Genomic DNA, 20,702 nt, shown 5'->3' with positions numbered 1-20,702 from the left:
AGGGATAATATAGCCTATCCCATTACTCATATTGAAAACATTCCCTTGAGTATGCAGGATGGTAAAACAAAGTACTCGGTTGATCGAGAGATAAAGTGTTGAATCATTTAGGTAAAAAGCTTGTGATGTAAAGAAAAGGCTAGAGATACATTATTTTAACGTGTGACCTAAGTACTTGGAAAGTGACATGTATCACTTTGCGATTGCACTTTAGAAAAAATTAGTTGTTGTGGATTGTATTTTCTTTGCGATTGCCTCTGAGTACTCTTCTCCTCCATCCAAACTTAGGCATTTAATATACAACCCTATCTCCTTTTCAACCCAAACTTTAAAGCTTTTAAATTGAGTGAATACCTTACTTTGCTCATGTATAAAACCATACTTTTTGAGATTGATCATTGCTAAAGGAGACATAATACTGGCAGCCACTCATAATTGCAGTCTTTGTAGAACCTCACACATCAAAATGTATCCACTCAAGTGGCTTTTTGCATATATGCTTTTTTTGTGGAAAGGCATACCATCCTTTACAAATTTACATATTTCGTACATTTCATCAACTCTGAACTTTGGTAATTTATTCACAATCTATTTTGATCACATATTTTTTAAACATTGCACATTGACATGACCAATTTGCTTATGCTAAATTTCAATATCAACCACAATACTTGAACCTTGTGCAAACATAGCAATATCCATTTTACGCAAACCTACATTAAGAGTAAATAATTTGCCAACGCGCTTACCTTTTGCAATCTGTCTATAACCATTTCTAAGATCCTCTACATAACAACCATCAAATGTGAACCGAACCTATAATCCATGTTCCACCATGTGACCAACAAAAATTAAGTTCTTAATTATCTTTGGTACATGCACAATTCAGGACAACTCTCTTCATTCTAACCCAATGAATAACCTTTACTTTGATGAGGGATCATCTCATCATTTCTATGCAATAACAAACTAGCTTAGGTATTAAGGGATTTATGCCATGATATATAAGATAAAAAGAACCATAGAACAACTGTAATCTCAACTCTTACATTACAACTAGTTAAGACAATAACTCATGGAGTAGGAGAAGGGGGTCGAATAGCCATTGTCTCTCGAAGGAGTGGATTGATGAGAGGACGGTATCCAACAATCATTGTCTCTTGGTGGAGCAGACTATAAAACTTAGGCCGTGACCACGGAAGCCATTGGATCTGAAAATAGGTAGGGGAAACCACCATAGCGCATTGCAGTGCTCTCTAGGAGGTTGTGGCACCTTATGATCCTTCTTTTGCTCGTAAGGACTTAGTGCACATTAGATACGTCTTATTGCCTGGAGCATAATACTCTTGAGTTGATATAAAACAATCTTTGTGGCCCAGAAGGAAGATGTGGCACAAACAGTGTTGGGTGATAGATGCATATACTCTGGGGTAGTGGGGAGCAAAGATCGAAGCCGATAGTCTTTGCCGTTCAGTGATATGACCGTTCTTGAATCTTGTGGTTGTAGTAGAAGCACCTAGTAGACTTTTCATGTGTTGGTGGAGAAGCCATGGTATCGATGTGTCAACTTGGAAAAGGGAGGGTGGGAGGGAGAAGAAGAGGAGGGTATCTCTCGATGGTGTAGTAGAAATAAGGGGAAAAATCGGAAGATGATGTGGAGGAACTAGTCTTTGCCTTCTTCGATGTAGAGGATCTTTGTGGCTCCTTTGAGCACCTCTGACTTTGATACCATGCCAAGAAAATGATTGCTGTGAAAGCAAACCAGAGAGATAGTAGGGTTTGTGGGAAGAAACATAGAGTGTGTATGACAAACACTGAGAGAGAAGACAAACTTAGAAAACATAGAAGAATAAGAAGATGAAGCACTGAATCATGCTAAGTGAACAAAGTTAATACAGTGGAGCCGAAGCTCAAAAGATGATTGTATTGTTGCGTCTAATAAGGCGGTATCACCTGAAAAGCCTGTATTGTAGAGGGAGCGAAATGTAGTTCTCTAGGCAATGGGCTATTGAAGTAATGTAAAGATAAAGGATGGTTGTCGGGGGAGTGAAATGCAATCCTCGGATGCTGTCTGAGAGAAGGAAGATGATCACTAGTAATTGTTGATCTCTGGAGTGTGCCAAACTGCAGGGCGACCGACAAAAACTGTAAATGCACTAGTAGAGGCCTAGTAGGTGCAAAATGCAGCCTCCAAAAGGGTGTGGAGTGTTTGCCAAAGCCGATCTGAAGCTAGGGAGAGTGCAAGCTGCAAAACACAGCCAGAAAATTGACGCTAGGTGGGTAGATGCTGTCGTGAAGTAGAGGAGGAAAGGCTAGGGTGCAAAATGCAGATGCCTGTAGAAAGAATACTGATGCCAACTGTGGAGGATGGTCGCTAGGTAGAGGAAAGCTATCGCCAAGTGATGGATGCTGATCCCAGTAGGAGCTGCCACCAAAACACAAGCTTGGAGCTGATGGAGATAGGGCGCCTGATGACAGGTGGATAGAAGAAGAGCCAACCATGAACTGTAATATCTTCTGGGCAGGGGTGTGAACAACACTGGAGAGGCTAGAGAGAGATGGAGAGAGAATGTCAAAAGGAAAGAGTGGGGGGGTGAACGAATGGGTGGAGTCAATGCTGTATATATAGGCAGAGATGATCTAGAGTGTCACCCATTGAAGTCTCTTGGGTGGTGCCCTGACTCTCTTGAAAGGCGCCTAGAAAGCCTTTTTAGGGTTGTAAATGGAAACCGAAAATAGAAATGAAGGGGATTCATCTAGTGTCCTCTGGCTTGGAAAATTTGGATCCTCCTTTTTGACATTTGCCATGTTGTGGTGGGGACTAGGGTGCGCCCTTTTGATTGGGTCTTTGGCAAGGCTAAACATCATGGTCCGGTGCAACCCCATATGAAGATTCTGTTTCACTTTTGTCAGATTTTGGGGTTGTTGGCATATTTGGATCACTCTCAATGAGAAACATATGGTTTGACATTACAACCCACCAGACTGGTTGTCTACCTAGCCACTTCATAGGGCTTATTTTGTACTTTGCATTTCACATCCAGGGCTTTCTCGAGGCCTTATCAATTGGAAATTTCTTCTTCTTTTGAAAAAACACGCACAAATTGTTGGCATTTTGAAACTTATGCATTTGGAAATTTGATATTAGAATATATTTTCACAATATCAATCACTTACTCAAGAACTTAATTTCAGCTAGTGATAGAGATTAATAATCCATGTGCACTTAATTAAGGGAAATTACAATTCTAGCCTCATTATATAGAAAGGTGCTAACTAGTCATATGTGAAAATAGGAAAGGGTATATTTTCTTGGGAAGGCCCAGATGCAAACATGTGAATGGGGATGTATAGACACAGCTAGAAGATATATAAAGAGGTACTTAAGTGTTTACATGACAAACTTGTGAGATGATGGCATATCAGCACTTACACAATAGTTGTTTCACTGTTTCCTTACCAATGATGCTTGATGTAGTGTAAGTATTTTGTGCACAGGAAATTTCCAAGATAGAGAAAAGATGCGAGCAGAAAAAGAAATACGCCTGCGATATGGTCGGTTCTTTTACAGATTTCCAGATGGAGAATCTGCAGCAGATGTCTACGATAGAATAACAGGTAACTAAAAAATATATTTGTCTGTTCTATATGGGAGTCTGTTGTTGCTGAAAGAAATGTAATCAAATTTTGAAGTGATATACGGTCAATGAGAATTGTCATTTGTCAGTGAACATAGTCTAGCAAGTACTGAGAAAGGACCATTGAAATGAAAAGCATCTTCTTTGCTATATTCATTGCAATCTTTAATACTTTTCACCTTACAGGATTTAGAGAGACTTTGAGAGCGGATATTGACATCGGTCGTTTCCAGAGGCCTGAGTCTAAGTCAAAAGACATCAACTTGGTGCTAGTTTCTCATGGCCTTACTTTGCGCGTGTTTCTGACAAGGTGGTACAAGTGGACTGTAAAACAATTTGAAGGATTGCGTAATTTTGGAAATGCTGGTATTCTTGTCATGCAGCTTGGAGCTGGTGGAAGGTATAAGAACTTATCACACTATTTGTACGTGCTGTGGCAGTTATGGGAGATCATGCATTTTAATGTAACAATGTTTGGAAAAACTGTATTTGAACAAACAATGCACGATGCATTAGGTTCAAGAAAGAACAACGGATTACTCATTTTTGGCAAGAGAAGACCAGCAATGATGGTAGATTCTTTCAGAAACTTGCCTTTTGTGAAGTTTCCTCTCTTTATAATACACTATTTGTTCTTGTTGAAGAACTGCCTTTTATTCATCTTCTTTTGTTGGATCTTCAAGCATAGGTTACCTTGGTATTTGGTTCACTCACATGTGTCTTCAATAAATTGACACGCATGCTATTGTGAATCTTCCCAACCAGCAAACTGAATTCCATTCATTCTTTGCAGAATTTGAAAAGGCTTGTAAAATTCATTGAAGGTATTTCTTTTAAAGAAACAAAAGTTTGATTAATTACATACAAAGAAAATCCCCCTAAGGCAAGACACCAAGTACAAAGAACCTTATATAGAGTGGTTGAATACATCGTAAACATAATGGTTATGTGAACAACCAATCTAGTGGACAATAATGCTAGACCATCTGAGGAGCTATGTGAAAGAAGGTGTTGGAGTCCTAGGTTGGCAAGAAGGCCTCTCTCCTTCTCATCCTCTTAGAGCCACCTTGCAACCTTTCCATCTTTGTGGAGAGTGTCGATGATTTGCGTCCAAATCCTTGAAAGAGTTTTTGTAGTGGACATCTTGGAGGTCTATAGCATGGCTACACCTCACTGTCCAAATGTACCAAGCAATAATACTAGCAATTATCTCCCATCTATGATAGTGCCCCTTGGTCCATTGTGCCTATGAGTGATTTCGAGTGGTGATCTTGCTTCTTCATATCCATATGTTAGGCCTTTGTTTGTGACCCAAGCTATGGCTCTCCAAGTTGCAAATTGGTTTCTATTATGCCATGAGAGACCATCTTGATTGCTCTTCTCCATATCTCTTGGGCTTTGGGACAATCCCATAAGTGCTACGATCTGTCTTTAGATCTCCTTTGGCTTGCCACATTTTGCACATGCCAGTGGGGAGTGGGGCTATCACAACACAACATAAAATCAGTTTTCTTTGTAATTATAAGATATCTAGAAAGTGCATTAGACTTGGCCACTAATGAGTGGTCACAAGTTATAGTGGACCCATGTAGTGTGTTAAAAGAAAGATAGTACACATTTCCACATATATGACTCGATTGGATGCTTGTGGTTGGAACTTAAGTATATTAGGGTTAGACTTGCATACAAAAAGAATTAATGTCTTGACGTGTGGGCTAGATTTGCTAGAATAGACAATCACAATTAGCAAGATAGTATAATCATGAGCTATTTGTACAATGTGTTGTTAGGTCAAGGTTCAGTAGCATGTACACACTCACCCACACAGTGAATAAGTGAACAATAAGAGAGGAGAGTGCTGGGAAGGTCACATCCACTATGTGAGAATAAATGAAAGTATAATCCTTAAGGTACTAAGTACCACATCCATTGATGGGTGTTCACATGGAAAAAAACTCTGCTCCAGCTAGAAGGTAAAAGGTGTGCGTGAGATAAGAGAGCGTTCACACTAGAATATAGGAGGAACACGATAAGTGTAATGTTTGAGCCATACACATTCTAATGTAGCTGTATGTTGCCTTGTATTCAGCTTCATAGTTAGATGCGGCCATAATAAACTGCTTTTTGCTCAGCTAAGAAATGCACGAATCACCAAGCATGAAACTGTCAAAAGATGACGTTCCAGCGAGACAGTAGGGTTTGTGGGGAGGAACACGTAGTGAACTCGGCAAACATGGAGAAGGGAAGAGAAGAGAGAAGAAACTCAAATGAATGGAATGATGAAGTTTTGAATCATGGAGTGAATGTGATACAAGGGAACAAGAGTGCCGTAGCACAAGGAAGATGACGAAGACAGCCACGAACCATGAACCACAATGTTCTCCTGAAGGGGAGTGAGGGTAGTGGAGAGGCTAGAGAGAAGAGGTGACGGACTGAATGAATCAGCCGTGAGGAATGAATGAGAGAGTGGTCTATAAATAGGCACATGTAGTCTAGGATGGCGCCCCTTTTTGGGGCTACAAACCCTAAACGCAAAACGCAAAAACGCAAATTGCGGGTGAAGGGTCTCTCAACATCTCTTTTCAGGCCCAAAAAGGGGAACAAGAGAAGAGCGAGGTGGAGATGCAATGCTACATGCTGAAGAATGCTCATGCAGCAGGTGCCACTTGGACAGTGTCCCTCGTGGGGAAATTGTTCACGTGCCGAAGCACCCTAGTACAAAGATGATGGAATCATGCAATGCATAGGAGAAATGTCGGATTTTGTGTGGTGTCGAGAACCATAAGGATATGCCTGTACTCGATCTCGGGAGGTGGCTCCATGCTAGCCAAGTGACCAAGGCAAGAAGATGTAGAGGATCCCTAAGATCCAAGATTTCCACCGGAAAGGGAACCTGCAGTAAAGAACAATAGACAGAGTGAACTGGAGAACTCGAAACTCAACCTCGGGAGAGAAGCCACTAACTCCATGCATCCATGCTGGAAGGAATACGAAGATCTCTTCACTAAGTCACGGCTGAACCTCCGAGGTCCCGATCTAGGTGGTACCTGAAGATCTTGGGTATCAGTAGAAGAGATGATTGGTCGAAGACAGCCACCCCAAGAAAGTAGAGGATGGGCGAAGAACTTCATGTGGAGTAGGTTCCCCCTCTGAGGTGGGAGGTGGAGGGGTCCCCGCTGAAGTCAAAGACGAAGTAGATGTTCCCTCTGAGGACAAAGAAATAACATCCCCCTCTGAATCCCCCTCTGAAGTAGAGAGGGAATCCAAAAACTCATGGATCACGGACTTTGAAATGTTTGATGACAAAGGAAGTGCCACCGGTCATGCCGAAGAAGGGTCTGGAGTGCCGAAGAGGAAGCCAGAAAGCACCCTGAAGTGGCCTCTCAAAATTGAGTGGAAGAGGGTTGGGAAGGAGGAGGCTTAGGATGAGCCAAGGGTGGGGAAGGGTGGGGCTCAGAATGAGCAAGAGGTGGGCAATAGTCGCTGTCTCTCAGTGGAGCAGACTGGGTAGCTGAGGAAGAGGAAGGAGTCGAGCAGCCACTGGTTCTTGAAGGAGCAGATTGACGAGGAGACGGTATCAAACAATCACTGTCTCTCGATGGAGCAGACTGCAGATCCGTAGGTCGTGGAAGCCACTATACCAGAAAATAAGTGGGAGAAGACTGCCGCTGGCATTGCGACGATCTTTAGGAGGTCGTAGTGCCAATTGATCCTCTATGTGCTCGAAAGGATTTAGTGTGCATCCGATGCGTCTTATTGCCTTGAGCATAGTACTCTGATAGCCGATGCAAAATGATCTCAGTGGCCCAGAAAGGAGAGGTGGCACAAGGAGTGCCTGGTTAAAGACACGTATACTCTGGGGGGGTGGGGAGCAAAGGTCGAAGTCGGCAAGCATCGGTGGTGTGTCCGGTGATGCCACAGTAGGAGCACCCAGTAGTTTGGTCATCTGTTGGTAAAGAAGCCATGGATACCAATGTGCCTTGTTGAAGAAGGAAGAGGTTGGCCACCATGAACCATGAACCATGAACCATGAACCATGAACCATGAACTGCAATGTCCGCCTCAAGGGGTGTGAGGGTAGTGTGAAGCACAAACCGCAATGTCCGCCTCAAGGGGTGGGAGGGTAGTGTAAGGGTTGGAAGTGAGTTGCCAGTGGGAGGAGGATGTGACCAGCAGTAAGAGATTGCAACCAGTAGAAAAACGTAGGCGAGGAGAGAGAAAGACTAAAAACATAGGCAGGAGAGCCTACAAGAGAGAAAGACTAAAAACGCAGGCAGGATAGCTTGCAGGAGAGAGAAAGACTAAAACGCAGGCAGGTTGTGCTTTACGGCAGCAGGTCTGCACAGGAACAGCAATTGCCTGGCTGGAATTAGCTCCAAACTGCGTGAAGAGGGCTGGAAATTAGGCACCAAACTGTTGTAGACAGCAATGGCCAGCTTGGACCGCGATGTCCTCTGTGTTTGGGGTGTGGGCAGCAAGCAGAAATACCTGAAATCTGCAAAAACGAGATTGTTTTTCTGAATGGAGAGTGATCAGCAGCAGTTGTTTTGCTGTAAACAGCTGCAAATTGCGGGTGGAAGGCTGGAAACAGGCGCCAGACTGTAGATGACAGCAAGGGATAGCTGAGATTGTGATATCCTCCGCGAAAGGGGTATGGGCAGCAAGCTGAAAACACATGAATGATGCAGCGGAAGAAGAAGAGAAGTGGATGCCGAACCCGCCACCAGTCTTTGCCTTCACTGGAATGGAGAATCTTCGTTGCTGGGTGAGCAGATCCAGCTCTGCTACCATGCCAAAAGATGACGTTCCAGCGAGACAGTAGGGTTTGCGGGGAGGAACACGGAGTGAACTCGGCAAACATGGAGAAGGGAAGAGAGGAGAGAAGAAACTCAAATGAATGGAATGATGAAGTTCTGAATCATGGAGTGAATGTGATACAAGGGAACAAGAGTGGCGTAGCACAAGGAAGATGATGAAGACAGCCACAAACCACGAACCGCAATGTCCTCCTGAAGGGGTGTGAGGGTAGTGGAGAGGCTAAAGAGAAGAGGTGACCGACTGAATGAATCAGCTGTGAGGAATGAATGAGAGAGTGGCCTATAAATAGGCATAGGTAGTCTAGGATGGCGCCCCTTTTTGGGGCTGCAAACCCTAAATGCAAAACTCAGAAACACAAAAACGCAAACTGCAGGTGAAGGGTTTCTCAACAGAAACAATTGCCACTAGTGGACACCCTTGTGTCAAAACAACTAGGCCAATCACTGTCTGCAAATGCATGCAAGCAAAGAGTAGTGCTTGTAGGATAAAAAAGGCCTAATGTTTGTGTGCCTTTGAGATAATGAAAGACACATTTAACTCCTTGCCAATGTATAGTACTAGGAGTGTGCATAAAGCACGCCAACTAAGAGACCCCAAATTGAATATCCGATTGTGTCTTACACAAATACAATAAATAGCCAACAGCCTGTTGATAAAGAGAAGCATCAAAAGGTTCTCCTGCATCCTTAAGTGTAAACTTGTGGTGTGTCTCAACGGGAGTAGAGATAGGTTTGCAGTCTTGCATCTGAAAACGCTCAATGAGCTGCCCAATGTACTTAGATTGCTGCATAATAATGCCCCTCTCAACTGTGGTAAACTATATGCCAAGATAGTAGTGCAAGTGCCCAAAATTTGTCACATCAAAAGCATATTGCAATTAAGCTTTCAAAGCTGAAATATGTCTCATGAGGTCCAGTCAATAGCATGTCATCCACATAAAGAATGAGAATCAAGAGGCTATCCCTATCTTTAAGGACTTTGAGTGTGCTCTCAGTGTGTGAATTATTGAAGCCAAGAGCAATCAAATATGCATGTATCTTCTCATACCATGCCCTAGGTGCTTGCTTTAAACCATAGAGGGCCTTATGCAAGCGATATACTTGCTTTCTGATCCTTTAAAAACAAAGCCGGGAGGTTGAGTGACATAAACCTCTTGATGAAGATGACCATTCAAAAAAGCAGACTTCACATCCAACTGATGTACCTTCAGTTTATCATCGAATTGAAGAAATTCAAACTTGCAGACTTGTTGTCCATATATCCTAATTTGTATGCTCAATTTAATGCTTTCAATGGCTAGAAATCAAACTTGCATACCTTAAATATTTTTCCCATGTTTGCTCTCAATCTTTAGTGTTTTGGCGATCCAAAGGAGCAAAGTGGGGATTTTGATTGGAGTGCTTTCAATAAGTAATTCTACATCCACAATGATTGGTCTCTAGAAACCCTAGCCACTAGTTTGTAGTAGATAGCCAAACCTTAATTTTCATCTACTCTATTATGAAGTCTACACATCCCAAGAGAGAAAAAAATAAGATGAAGATCAATTTCTCGTTGTCTAGCAAGTTTCCTCTCATTGTGGCAACCTAGCAACAAAAACGAATTCGTGGATGGCATGAAGAGTGCCATTGTTGATGAAGTCTATCAATGATGAAACTAGTCAAGGAGTATGACCCCCTCTCTAGATGAACGCTCGATACAATGGTAGACCAACATAGGCCAAAGGGAGTGGCAACACCACAAATAGACACTGATGACATGTCACATGTGATTATACGCTCCTAAGAATTGGAGCCAATCACCCTAATGAGTCATATGATTCATAGTACCAGTATTGATGAGCCAATGCATCTTGACAACAAGATAGTCGAGGAAGAATCTTCCATTTGATGAATGTGAACTTTGTTGTAATGGCAAGAGTAGAGGTGAATATAGAGTTATGCTCTATTACTCCTTTCTTTGCACCAAGATGATCATGAGGATACTTTGTCTAACACTTCTTATTGGGATGTGAGGTCTTCCCATAGTGTGGACACTTGGAATATCCTTTGCGCTTTCCTTTTGTGTCTGAGTTGGAGTTTGAAGATGACTTTGATTTCTTCATCTTTTTCTTTTCTTTCTTCTACTTGGACTACCCTTTGCCTGATGAACATGCCACAAGCGCGACTTTGTGCGATTGTTCCTCGAGAATCTATTTCCTAGTGACATGCATCTTGCTTAAGCACCATAGGGACATGTCTTGAGAGAGTGAAACCAACCTTCCTTCAGTGGATGGGTGGTAATTCCTTGATTATAGCTTAATTATAGCACTAGGCATTTATTGCAAAACCCAAAATACAAATTTACCTACTCATCTTTGGACAATGGATACCTGGTTTGCCCCATAATTGGCACCCCTTTCAGTATTTCTTTAGCTTTATTGAAGTAGAAGTTGATTTACAATGGGATTCTCCCAATCTCCTTCGTAATTCAAACTCCCTTTGTTGTCCAAAGTGACCAACAAGTCTTCAATCTGATTTGCCCCTTGATTGGAGAGCACACACAATGTAGGTGGAAATGCTGAAAGGGATGCAGGAGACGTGGGAGAGAAGAGCACACACAATGAGAAGAGTGGAAATGCTGAAAGGGATACAGGAGACGTGGGAGAGAAGAGCACACACAATGTAGGTGTTGTTAACAACGTTATGACAGTCTTATTGCACTTTCATATATATATATATATATATGAATAAAGAATATGGGCGGTCACTGTACACAGACAGATCCAAGGGCCTTTTACCCCAACAACCTTCCACTAAAAGGCCAATGGGCCAGGGAGTGAAAAAACGAAACAAAAGAAAAGAGACAGGGTGAGGAAATGCCCCATCGGAAAGCGAGTTGTGCAATAAGTGGCGGGAACCTCCTCACAAGAAGAGTCAAGCATCCTTGAGTCCATGACATCTAGGAGATAAGCAATCCCATAGCTCTAGATAATAGAGCAATCCATGACTGCTTCCCATGAAGCAAGCGACAACTCTCATAAGTGTACGGTTGTAAAGCATTAGAGTGGTGCATAGCATCAACGCAGTGCATAAAAGACAGTGGAGAGCATACAGACTCTCCAAGGTCAATCATCGAAAGAGGGCCAGCATCTCGGACATAAGTCAAACGGGGTCTCAAGATAGTATGCGGCCTCAGCAAAGTGGAAGACTGACATACGGTTGTAGAATCAGCCATAAAGTGCATTGAATGCGCATCAAGAGGCTTGAGAGGTGTCTGCGCCTCATAAAAGAGAGCATGACGGCTGCGTAGAACCTGCTGGGCATTTAAATCCCAAAACTTGTAAGCCGTAAAGTCACCATCTCCATAACCAAGGAGTATGCATCTGCGTGATATAGGCTCATGTGGTATATTGATAGATGCCTGGCAGCCAAACATCCTCAAGTAATCATAGGAGGATCTCATGCCACTCCATGCCTCATGCGGAGTGATAACATCTAAAGAGAAACGCGACGTCCGATTAACCAAGTAGACTGCCATCATAAGGGCCTCAGCCCAAAAGCTATAAGACAACCTAGTTGTGGTAAGCATAGAAGCAACCTTTGCTTGTAAAGTCAGGCACATGCCATGAGCAAGTCCATAATACCGTGGGCATAAGAAATCAATGTCATATTGCTGACAAGAGATCCGTAAGCTGGGAGAGATAGCATAACTCTCATAATCCATCTGCAAGCATCTAGGCATGCTACCAGCAAAATCCATAAACCTGTCAAGCATAGTAACGGCATCCTCAATCTGTACCAAAGGGTAAGCCCAAACACGGTGGGTAGCATGATCCATGAAGGTCACAAAATACGACGCTCTACCAAGTGACTGGGAAGGCATAGGTCCATTTACTGCAACATAGACTAGATCTAGAGGAGCATGTCTCACACGATCGCCATAAGCCAAAGAGGCTTTGCACGGACCATGAGTACAATGAGGGCAAGTAGCATGGGAAAGAGCAGGCAATAAGCCCATATCACATAAAGTATCCATCTTAGTGTGTCGTACAAGGCCTAGGCGACAATGCCATAGCAATGCATGTGGTATCTGCGTAATTGCAACCATAGAATCTCCCACATGAGATGCACTACATAATCATTGCCATATCTAGCACCTTTGGCCAATACCAAGTAATCACGACGGATCTTCCATGAAGTATCCCCAAGAGAGACATAATATCTTGCACCATGCAACTGATTGGTAGAGATCAGGCTCTTACTGAGCGTAGGTATATGCAAGACATCATTGAGCATAAGAGAAGACCCATTTGGCAAAGCCAAGTGTATATCCCCTGTACCAATAACATGACAATCTTGTTCAAGGCCCAAAGAAATACATCCGTCAATCTCCTTGTAAGAAGAGAACCAAGCTCTATGCAGAGTAACATGACAAGATGCCATACTGTCTAAAAGCCAATCAAAGGTATAGGCCGTATCACTGAGCAAGTAATTTGCAGGGTAACACGATGCCAAGAGTCTAGGCTCAGCTGCATCATCATGGGTAACTACATGCACCATACCACTATTAACAGTGGTCTCACCTACTGTATCACTGACTCTGCTCTCATGTCTAGTGCGGCGCAATCTTTTCTGCTCTCTAATCCACTTGAAGCATTTACGTTCACATGCCCTGTCTTTCCACAATGAAAGCAAACAGAGGATTGTCTGCATGACTAGAAGAGGTGGAAGTCGTCATAGCATACTGCAAAGGGAACTCATCCAAACCAGAAGGGGAGAACACAAAGGCATCAACCACAGATGCAAAAGCTCCCACACGGATAAGCCTAGCAGACAAAAGCATGACATATCCAACCACTGTAGCTTGCAGCCATAAAAGCATAAGCATGCCTCGGAGCCATAAATGCATAAGTATCCCTGAAACATAGGAGTATACATAACTTTGCAGTGTCTCATACCATGTACTGACATACATGTCCAGCCAAGAACGGCAAGTGGCAAATAAACCTGCAAGAATCAAGCTTCAATAAAAGGCCAAATATCTGTGTAAAAGCATCCAGGTAAGAGGCTCTGTAAAATACATAGCAGCAGACCATGTGCGTACACGGATGGCCATAAAGATCAACTGCTCCTTGACATACACGGGCAATAGCAGCCCAAATAGCATAGATGCTATACAACAAATAAGCAGGACGGCCATAACTATAAATCCCAAGCACTATCCAAGTCCATTGATTAGTAAGTATCCCGCATATCAAGTGCAAATGAGCAATCACAGCTCAATAGGCAACTGCCAAAACAAGGTAGCAGTTCACTGCTCAATACCTGTAAGTGCATTCAAGTAATAGCCAAGATCCATAATCAGAGCATCAAATCCCATATAGCATCCAAGGTCGTAACGAAAAAAGCCGAGTCGTAATGGAAAAAGCCAAGTCAATGTCCAATTGCTCAAGGGAATACTTAAATGAATGCCGAGACGAGTTCAAACAACTGCCATCCACAGCCAAAGCATAAAGCATTCACCAAGATATCATAACCCATACTGGGTAGCCTAGGCATAAACCATGTCATAGATGAAATGCCAGCTGCAAAGAAGTGACAGTCAAACCCAAATCGAGCTCTAATCTCAGCTCAAAAGCATTTCGGAGCATAAACAAGACATGTGGCATAGTCCAAATACATCATGACATCATACCGAGTAGCCGGGAGCACCCCATGACCAATAGGCATAACCCAACTGTAGCATAAATAGCTTCAGCCCTGAAGTTTCCAGCAGCATATAACCTCTGTAAACTGAGCAAATCAGTGCTCAATCCAAGCTCAAATCCATAGGCAAACTATAGGCATACATTCCTATATGTATAGGCACCAACCGGGCATAATCGAGCATCAAATGCCAAGACCTATAAGCATAAAATTGAAGTAACAGGTGGCTGCCCTGTTTTGGACAGATCTGGGACTGTTCTAAACAGTCAATGGTTGAGCTAAATCAGCTCTAAATGCGTCTCATATAAGAGGCATAACATCCACAAGTGATCCGGTATCAATAGACATCAGTAGAAGCATCATATAAGCCATAGGCATACAAATACATGCTGTCTCAGACATGAAATCTGTTGCAGAATATTCTGTCATCAGAATTTGGCAAATCCGACATCACCATCGTGTCCGGAGCATGCCAAAACCCCAACTTAGACTCTTACCTTGCTTGAATCGGGTTCTGAATGCCCGAGATATGACAAATTAGGGTGGGTAGGGGATAAACAAGAGCCCAATGAAGGTCTACAATAGGCCTACACAAGCCTAGGACAAGTCCAAGCAAGAGTTGAAGAGAATAAGCTTCAATGATGGAAGCTATGGCTGCCTCTTCATGAAACCTTGTTGTTCATGTCAAAGAATGGTTGAGAACTGAGTGAGAAGCAAGCTCTCATACCTTGTGTAGATGTCGGGGAAGGTCAGGAAACGCTCGGGAAGGACCTGCTTTGATACCAGTTGAAAGGGATGCAAGAGACGCGGGAGAGAAGAGTACACACAATGTAGGTGTCGTCAACAACGTTATGACAGCCTTATTGCACTTTCATATATATATATATGAATAAAGAATATGGGCTGTCACTGTACACGGGCAGGCCCAAGGGCCTTTTACCCCAACAAATGCCTCAAATTTAATGGGTCGCTGGATCTTCACATGATGTCAGCTGAAAATCACCTTCAACCTTGAATAATTCAGATCTTGAAGTCTTCAATGTTTGGCACACTTTTCGAGGCAGCTGCTAAATCCTAATTTTGCTGTAAATTAGGGTTTATAGTAGATATTCACCCAAAATCTCCACCTCCAATTGTTGGATTGCTATAAAACTTGGTGCAAAGCTGGGAAATGACTGAAGAAACAGAGAGAAAATTTAGAGATTTGTCGCGAGAATTTAGTGAAATCGAGCTAGTGACCCAGTTTTCTAGCCCCAAATGGATTCACCAATAGCAAAGGGAGCATCCGAGGCTATAAACTTCAAGAGAAAGTGCATCAACCATGATCATTAACTTCCCTTGGTCAGAAATATGCGAATGCCTTTACCAAAATGGTCTCCAGTGGTTGAGAAATGGCCCTAGAAGTAGGTAATACTCTGGATCCTTGCTCTGTTGAACTTGACCAAGCTCGATCTAAAGCCGGCTCTAACTGGAAAGCATCAAGGTAAAGCTACAACAACTGAGGATGGTCTACCAAGTCATCCTTCTCCATCCATATAGCATCCATTGGTGAATAGTTTTGAAACTTCACTAATTACTGTCTAGAAACCTTACCCCTAATCTTCTGCTCTTTATGTGCCAAAATTTGCTTTGATACCAATATCTCATCGAGCTCTTCAACCTCAAGTTGAATTTTAGCAGATATATGCTCTGGCACATGAAAAGGCCTAAGCAAGCTCACATGAAAGGCGTTGTGTATCTACCAGTGTGGAGGCAATTTTAGCCTATAACATTCATCATTGATCCTCTCCAACACTTGAAATGGTCCATAGTATTGCATACTCAAGCTTTGGGTATAATCTCTCTTTGCCCTTTCATCTTTTTTAGTTGTGCCTTTTCAAAATGCAGCAATACATAATCACTCTCTGCAAAGTGCAAAGTATGCCTATATTGATTAATTGCTCTCTTTTGCTTATCTTGTGATCTTTGAAGCACATACTTAACCTTATGATAAGTTGCATCCATGCTCTCTACATAGCGATCAGCCTTAAAGATCTCATCTTTTGTGTGCAAAATAGGGGATACTTTCTTACCACCCTCTACCACCTTGAAAGGAGTCTTATCAGTGGAAATATACACCATGTAATCATATACAAACTCAACCAACGGCAAATACTACTCCCACTATGCTTTGTGATCTGATACATAGCACTTCAAAAGATCTACAACTATGGAGTTAGCCTCTTTGGACTGACCATCCGTTTGTGGATGAAATGATGAAGAGAATTTCAGCGTTGTGCTCATATTCTCAAACAATCCTTTCCAAAATAAACTTGTTATCCGTGAGTCACGATCACTAATTATCAACTTTGGCATGCCATGGTACTTAAACACATGTTACATAAAAAGATGTGCAATATGATTGGTCTTTATCTTTTTCCTCATTGGAATGAAGTGGGCATGCTTATTGAACCTGCATATGATAGCATCATTTCCTGTAGATGTACGTGGAAGCTCAAAGATAAAATCCATAGCAATGCTCTACCAAGGTCTATTAGGAATAGGCAAGGAGTGCAATAAACCCAACGTCTTTTGCCTATCATAATTGACTTTTTGGCATATTATGCATGTCGTGACAAATTGTTCAACATCATGCCTCAAAGCTGGCCAATAAAAGAAGTACTCAACTGCATTAAATAGTGGCATTAATACCAAATAGCATGAAAAATGGCACCTCCACCAAAGTATCCTTGCTGCCCCATGCTTACATTTGCATGAATACCTTGCTGGCCATACTCCCATGGATTGGCACTAACAAGTTGGCCACGCATTTGCACTTCTTGTCCCATAGGTATCAATTGTTTGTGCTCATCAAGCTTTTTGAGCTCTTGCAAGGAAGGCTTAGGCATCTCCTTTGGTTCTTCCGACTGTCCCGAAGCTTTAGAAGAGGTCTTCTTTTCTTTGCCTTTGCTGTCCTTCCTTGGATGTTCAAGAATCATGTAAATTGGAGATTCTTTGCCAATTCAGCAAAGATTTTTGTTGTTGTTCGCAGTCGATCCTTAAAGCTATCATTGAATTCTTCAACCTCTTGCTAGTCATCAGCTGCTTGATGCATAGGAGTGTCATAATTTGGGTCATTTCCCATGTTTTCAGCTTGCTGTCCATGTTGAGAACCATGTTCAACATCAGTCATTGCATTTTCCCCTTTACCACATGAATGACCAAGGCGTGTGAAGACATGCTTGTTGTAATTCACTGCTGAGAGTAATTTCAGCAAGATTGCAATGATCCCAAATTGCAATCAAGTGCCACGGGCCCACCAATTCAAAGGATTTGGAACGAGCCTTCCTTCACTGGATGGGTGGTAATTCCTTGATTATAGCTTAATTACAACACCAAGCATTTATTGCAAAACTCAAAATACAAATTTACCTACTCATCTTTGGACAATGGATACCCGGTTTGCCCCATAATTGGGACCCCTTTTGGTATTTCTTTAGCTTTATTGAAGTAGAAGTTGATTTACAATGGGATTCTCTCAATCTCCTTCGCAATCCAAACTCCTCTTGCTATCCAAAGTGACCAGTAAGTCTTCAATCTGATTTGCCCCTTGATTAGGGCAATCAATTGGCCTTCACCCACTTTGAGAAGAGTGGAAATGCCCCCAAATTTGATGTCTCGTTGCTCCTCCACTTGATGTCGGCCGAAAATCACCTTCAGCCCTGAATAATTCAGATCTTGGAGTCTTCAATGTTTGGCATGCTTCCTGAGGTAGTTGCTAAAACCTAATTTTTGCTATTCATTAGGGTTTATAGCAAAGAATCACCCAAAATCTCCACCTCCAATGGTTGGATTGGTGTAAAATTTGGAGCAAAGCTGGGAAATGGTTGGAGAAAGAGAGAAAATTTAGAGATTTGTCGCGAGAATTCAGTGAAATCGAGCTAGTGACCTAGTTTTCTAGCCCATATGGATTCACCAACAGCAAAGGGAGCATCAGAGGCTGTAATTTTCAAGAGAAAGTGCATTAACCATGATCATTCCCCTGGTCAGAAATATGCAAATGCCTTTACCAAAATGGTCTCCAATGGTTGAGAAATGGCCTCACAAGCATGCAACAAGAGCCCAACCTCTCTTCCTAACAGCTCCAAAATGCAAAAACGATATTTTTTTTCCTCTTCAACCCCAATCCAGCTTTTCCAAACTTATATAGGGAAGTTTTGCCAAGTGGCAGCCTTCTAAACTGAATTTCTAGCATTACCCACATGATTATATTAATTTTCATTCTAGAAATATTGAAAATTATAATGATAATTATTTTGGTGCCTAAAAAAAGGTATGACCAGCCAGTAATTAAATTGGCTAGGTCACTTGATCTTTGGAGTGCCCGTGTGCAATTTTTGACCATAAGATTTGTGTTAAGTATCATTAAGCTCCATATCTCTAGTGTCACCAAATGACACTTATGGCCAAATAAATGACTTAGGCTAATAATTGGCGGCAAATACCACCTAGTATCTGTGCGATACTAACTGCAACTTTTGCTTTTGACATCCGTTGATTACCTCGGGTTTCGGGCTCATTTATTTGCACTAACCTTAGTTACATCTCACATGTGCAACATTTACTTAAACATGTGATTAAAAATTAATCCACATATTAAGTGATACTTGCAAAAATACATTTTCTCATGATAGAGAGTGCCACTAGTAAAAATGATATGCACCTAAAATGCACAAGAGAGATAAACTAACAAACAAAGACTTTGTTAGAGCTCCTAATATCCTTGCCTCTCTAACTAAGGCCAAGGCTCACAAGTAGGAGATGACCATACAAAGAGAAGACATAGACACACATTTCTACTTACAATAGCTCATGAAAGCAAAGTGTTGTAGGGCGTAGAAAAGAATTTGCAAGTTTAAGAGAAAGAGTTGTTGGCTGTAATTCATGCTCTTTCTACTTGAATACATTACTTGCTTGGGGCAGATTTCATTGTGTAGAAAAATCATTAGATTTTGAGATATTTTTTGACCTAGAAAAATTTGTTTGAGAAGCATATGCATTGGGAAAACTTCTTATTTGTGTTTCACTTCTAGATAGTAGGTAACGGAAATATTGTGGTTGATGTATTGTCTAGGAAACCACATGTTTCAATAGTGTTGGTTGCCTATCATCATGAGTTAGATGAGATAAGGAAAAAGTATGCAAAGGGTTGCTAGAGCATATGATTAGTAGTTTGATGGTCAACTTCATGAGCATTCACTATCAGGGATGGTTTTTTGATGATGCATGGATGGTTATGTGTCACAAAGCTAAGGTTTTGGTTGATAGCCATGCTCCACCATATGTAGGGTGTAGGGGCAAGATAATACTATTAAGATAGTTGAGCATTGCTTTAATTGGCTAGCTTTGATATGTGATTTTGATCACTATGTTAGGACATGTATGGTTTAGGGCTGATTTCATTGTGTAGACAAATCATTAGACTTTGAAATATTTTTGGACCTAGACAGAGTTTTTTGAGAAGCGTATGCGTTGGGCAAACTTCTTATGCATGTTTTACTTTTGAGAAGGTGTTCATAGAAGGTAAAACAAATATTATGGATGATGCATTGTCTAGGAAACTATAGGTTTCAACAATGTTCATCGTGTATTATCATGAGTTAGATGAGGTGAGGACATAAGTATGCAAAGGGTTTGTCGGAGTGTATGATTAGTAGTTTGATGGTTAACTTCATGAGCATTGCACTGTCAAGGATAGTTTTCTAAATATGTATGGATGGTTCTGTGTCGCAAAGTAGCTTAGGGCCAAAGTTTGGGTTGAGAGCCATGCTCCATCATATGCAAGGCATAGGGGCATTGATGCTATTGTTAAGGCAATTGTGCATTTTTTAAATTGAATAGCTTTTAGACGTGATGTTGATCACTATGTTAGGACACGCATTGCTTGCTTGAAGGTTAATTTTGACTCTTAGAAAGCACAACTCTTATTATAGCCTTTTCCGATTCTAGATAGACTTTGGAAAAGCATAGTCATGGATTTTATGTTTGAGCTTTTGAGACCACCTAACATGGAATCATGGGATATACATTGTGATATTCAAGTTTAGCATGTAGACTCATTTTATTCCTTTGAGGAAGAAGATCACAATGAATCATACGATAAGATTTTTCATGCAAACTCAACAATGGGTAAAGCATTCCTTGCTTTCCAAGAGTAGACTATTGGCCCTTGTGTGGACTAACTGCACGATTAATTGCTAGAGAATGTAGGATAATGAATGAATTAATTGATACACAATGATACTCAATCATGAAATAAGGGTCAATGTATTAATGACTAAAGAGAGTACGATTCTTAAGGTGATTGCAATGAATAATGCCACATTTATATACTAGGAATTCTCAAAGTGTCTTTTTATAGAAAAATCTAACTCTAAATCGCTTAACGTCATATCAAAACCCTAGCCCTAGTGTTACAGTACAAGATACTAGGGGGTAACAACTTTGTTTAATGATAGTTTAAATGCCTAGGAAGCTTATGTTATGGATCAAAGGAAATCAATGCATAGCCCATGAGATG

At 41.6% G+C, this 20,702-nt stretch overlaps 1 protein-coding gene across 1 annotated transcript in view; it reads left to right on the top strand.

The window, feature by feature from the left end:
* The window catches only part of LOC148020814 (phosphoglycerate mutase-like protein AT74H), a 49,734-nt gene that overhangs the window by 6,976 nt on the left and 22,056 nt on the right, over positions 1 to 20,702 (top strand). Inside the window, exons 3-4 of the mRNA XM_087698178.1 lie at positions 3,499 to 3,618; positions 3,825 to 4,038. Of these exons, the coding sequence (XP_087554304.1) occupies positions 3,499 to 3,618; positions 3,825 to 4,038 (334 nt within the window). The remainder of the gene's footprint in view (positions 1 to 3,498; positions 3,619 to 3,824; positions 4,039 to 20,702) is intronic.

The sequence above is a fragment of the Lygodium microphyllum genome, chromosome 18, assembly GCF_053477565.2.
Source record: "Lygodium microphyllum isolate KBCC chromosome 18, Lygodium_microphyllum_v1.1.10, whole genome shotgun sequence".
Classification (NCBI taxonomy): domain Eukaryota; kingdom Viridiplantae; phylum Streptophyta; class Polypodiopsida; order Schizaeales; family Lygodiaceae; genus Lygodium; species Lygodium microphyllum.
This window is presented reverse-complemented; position numbering and strand designations above follow the sequence as displayed.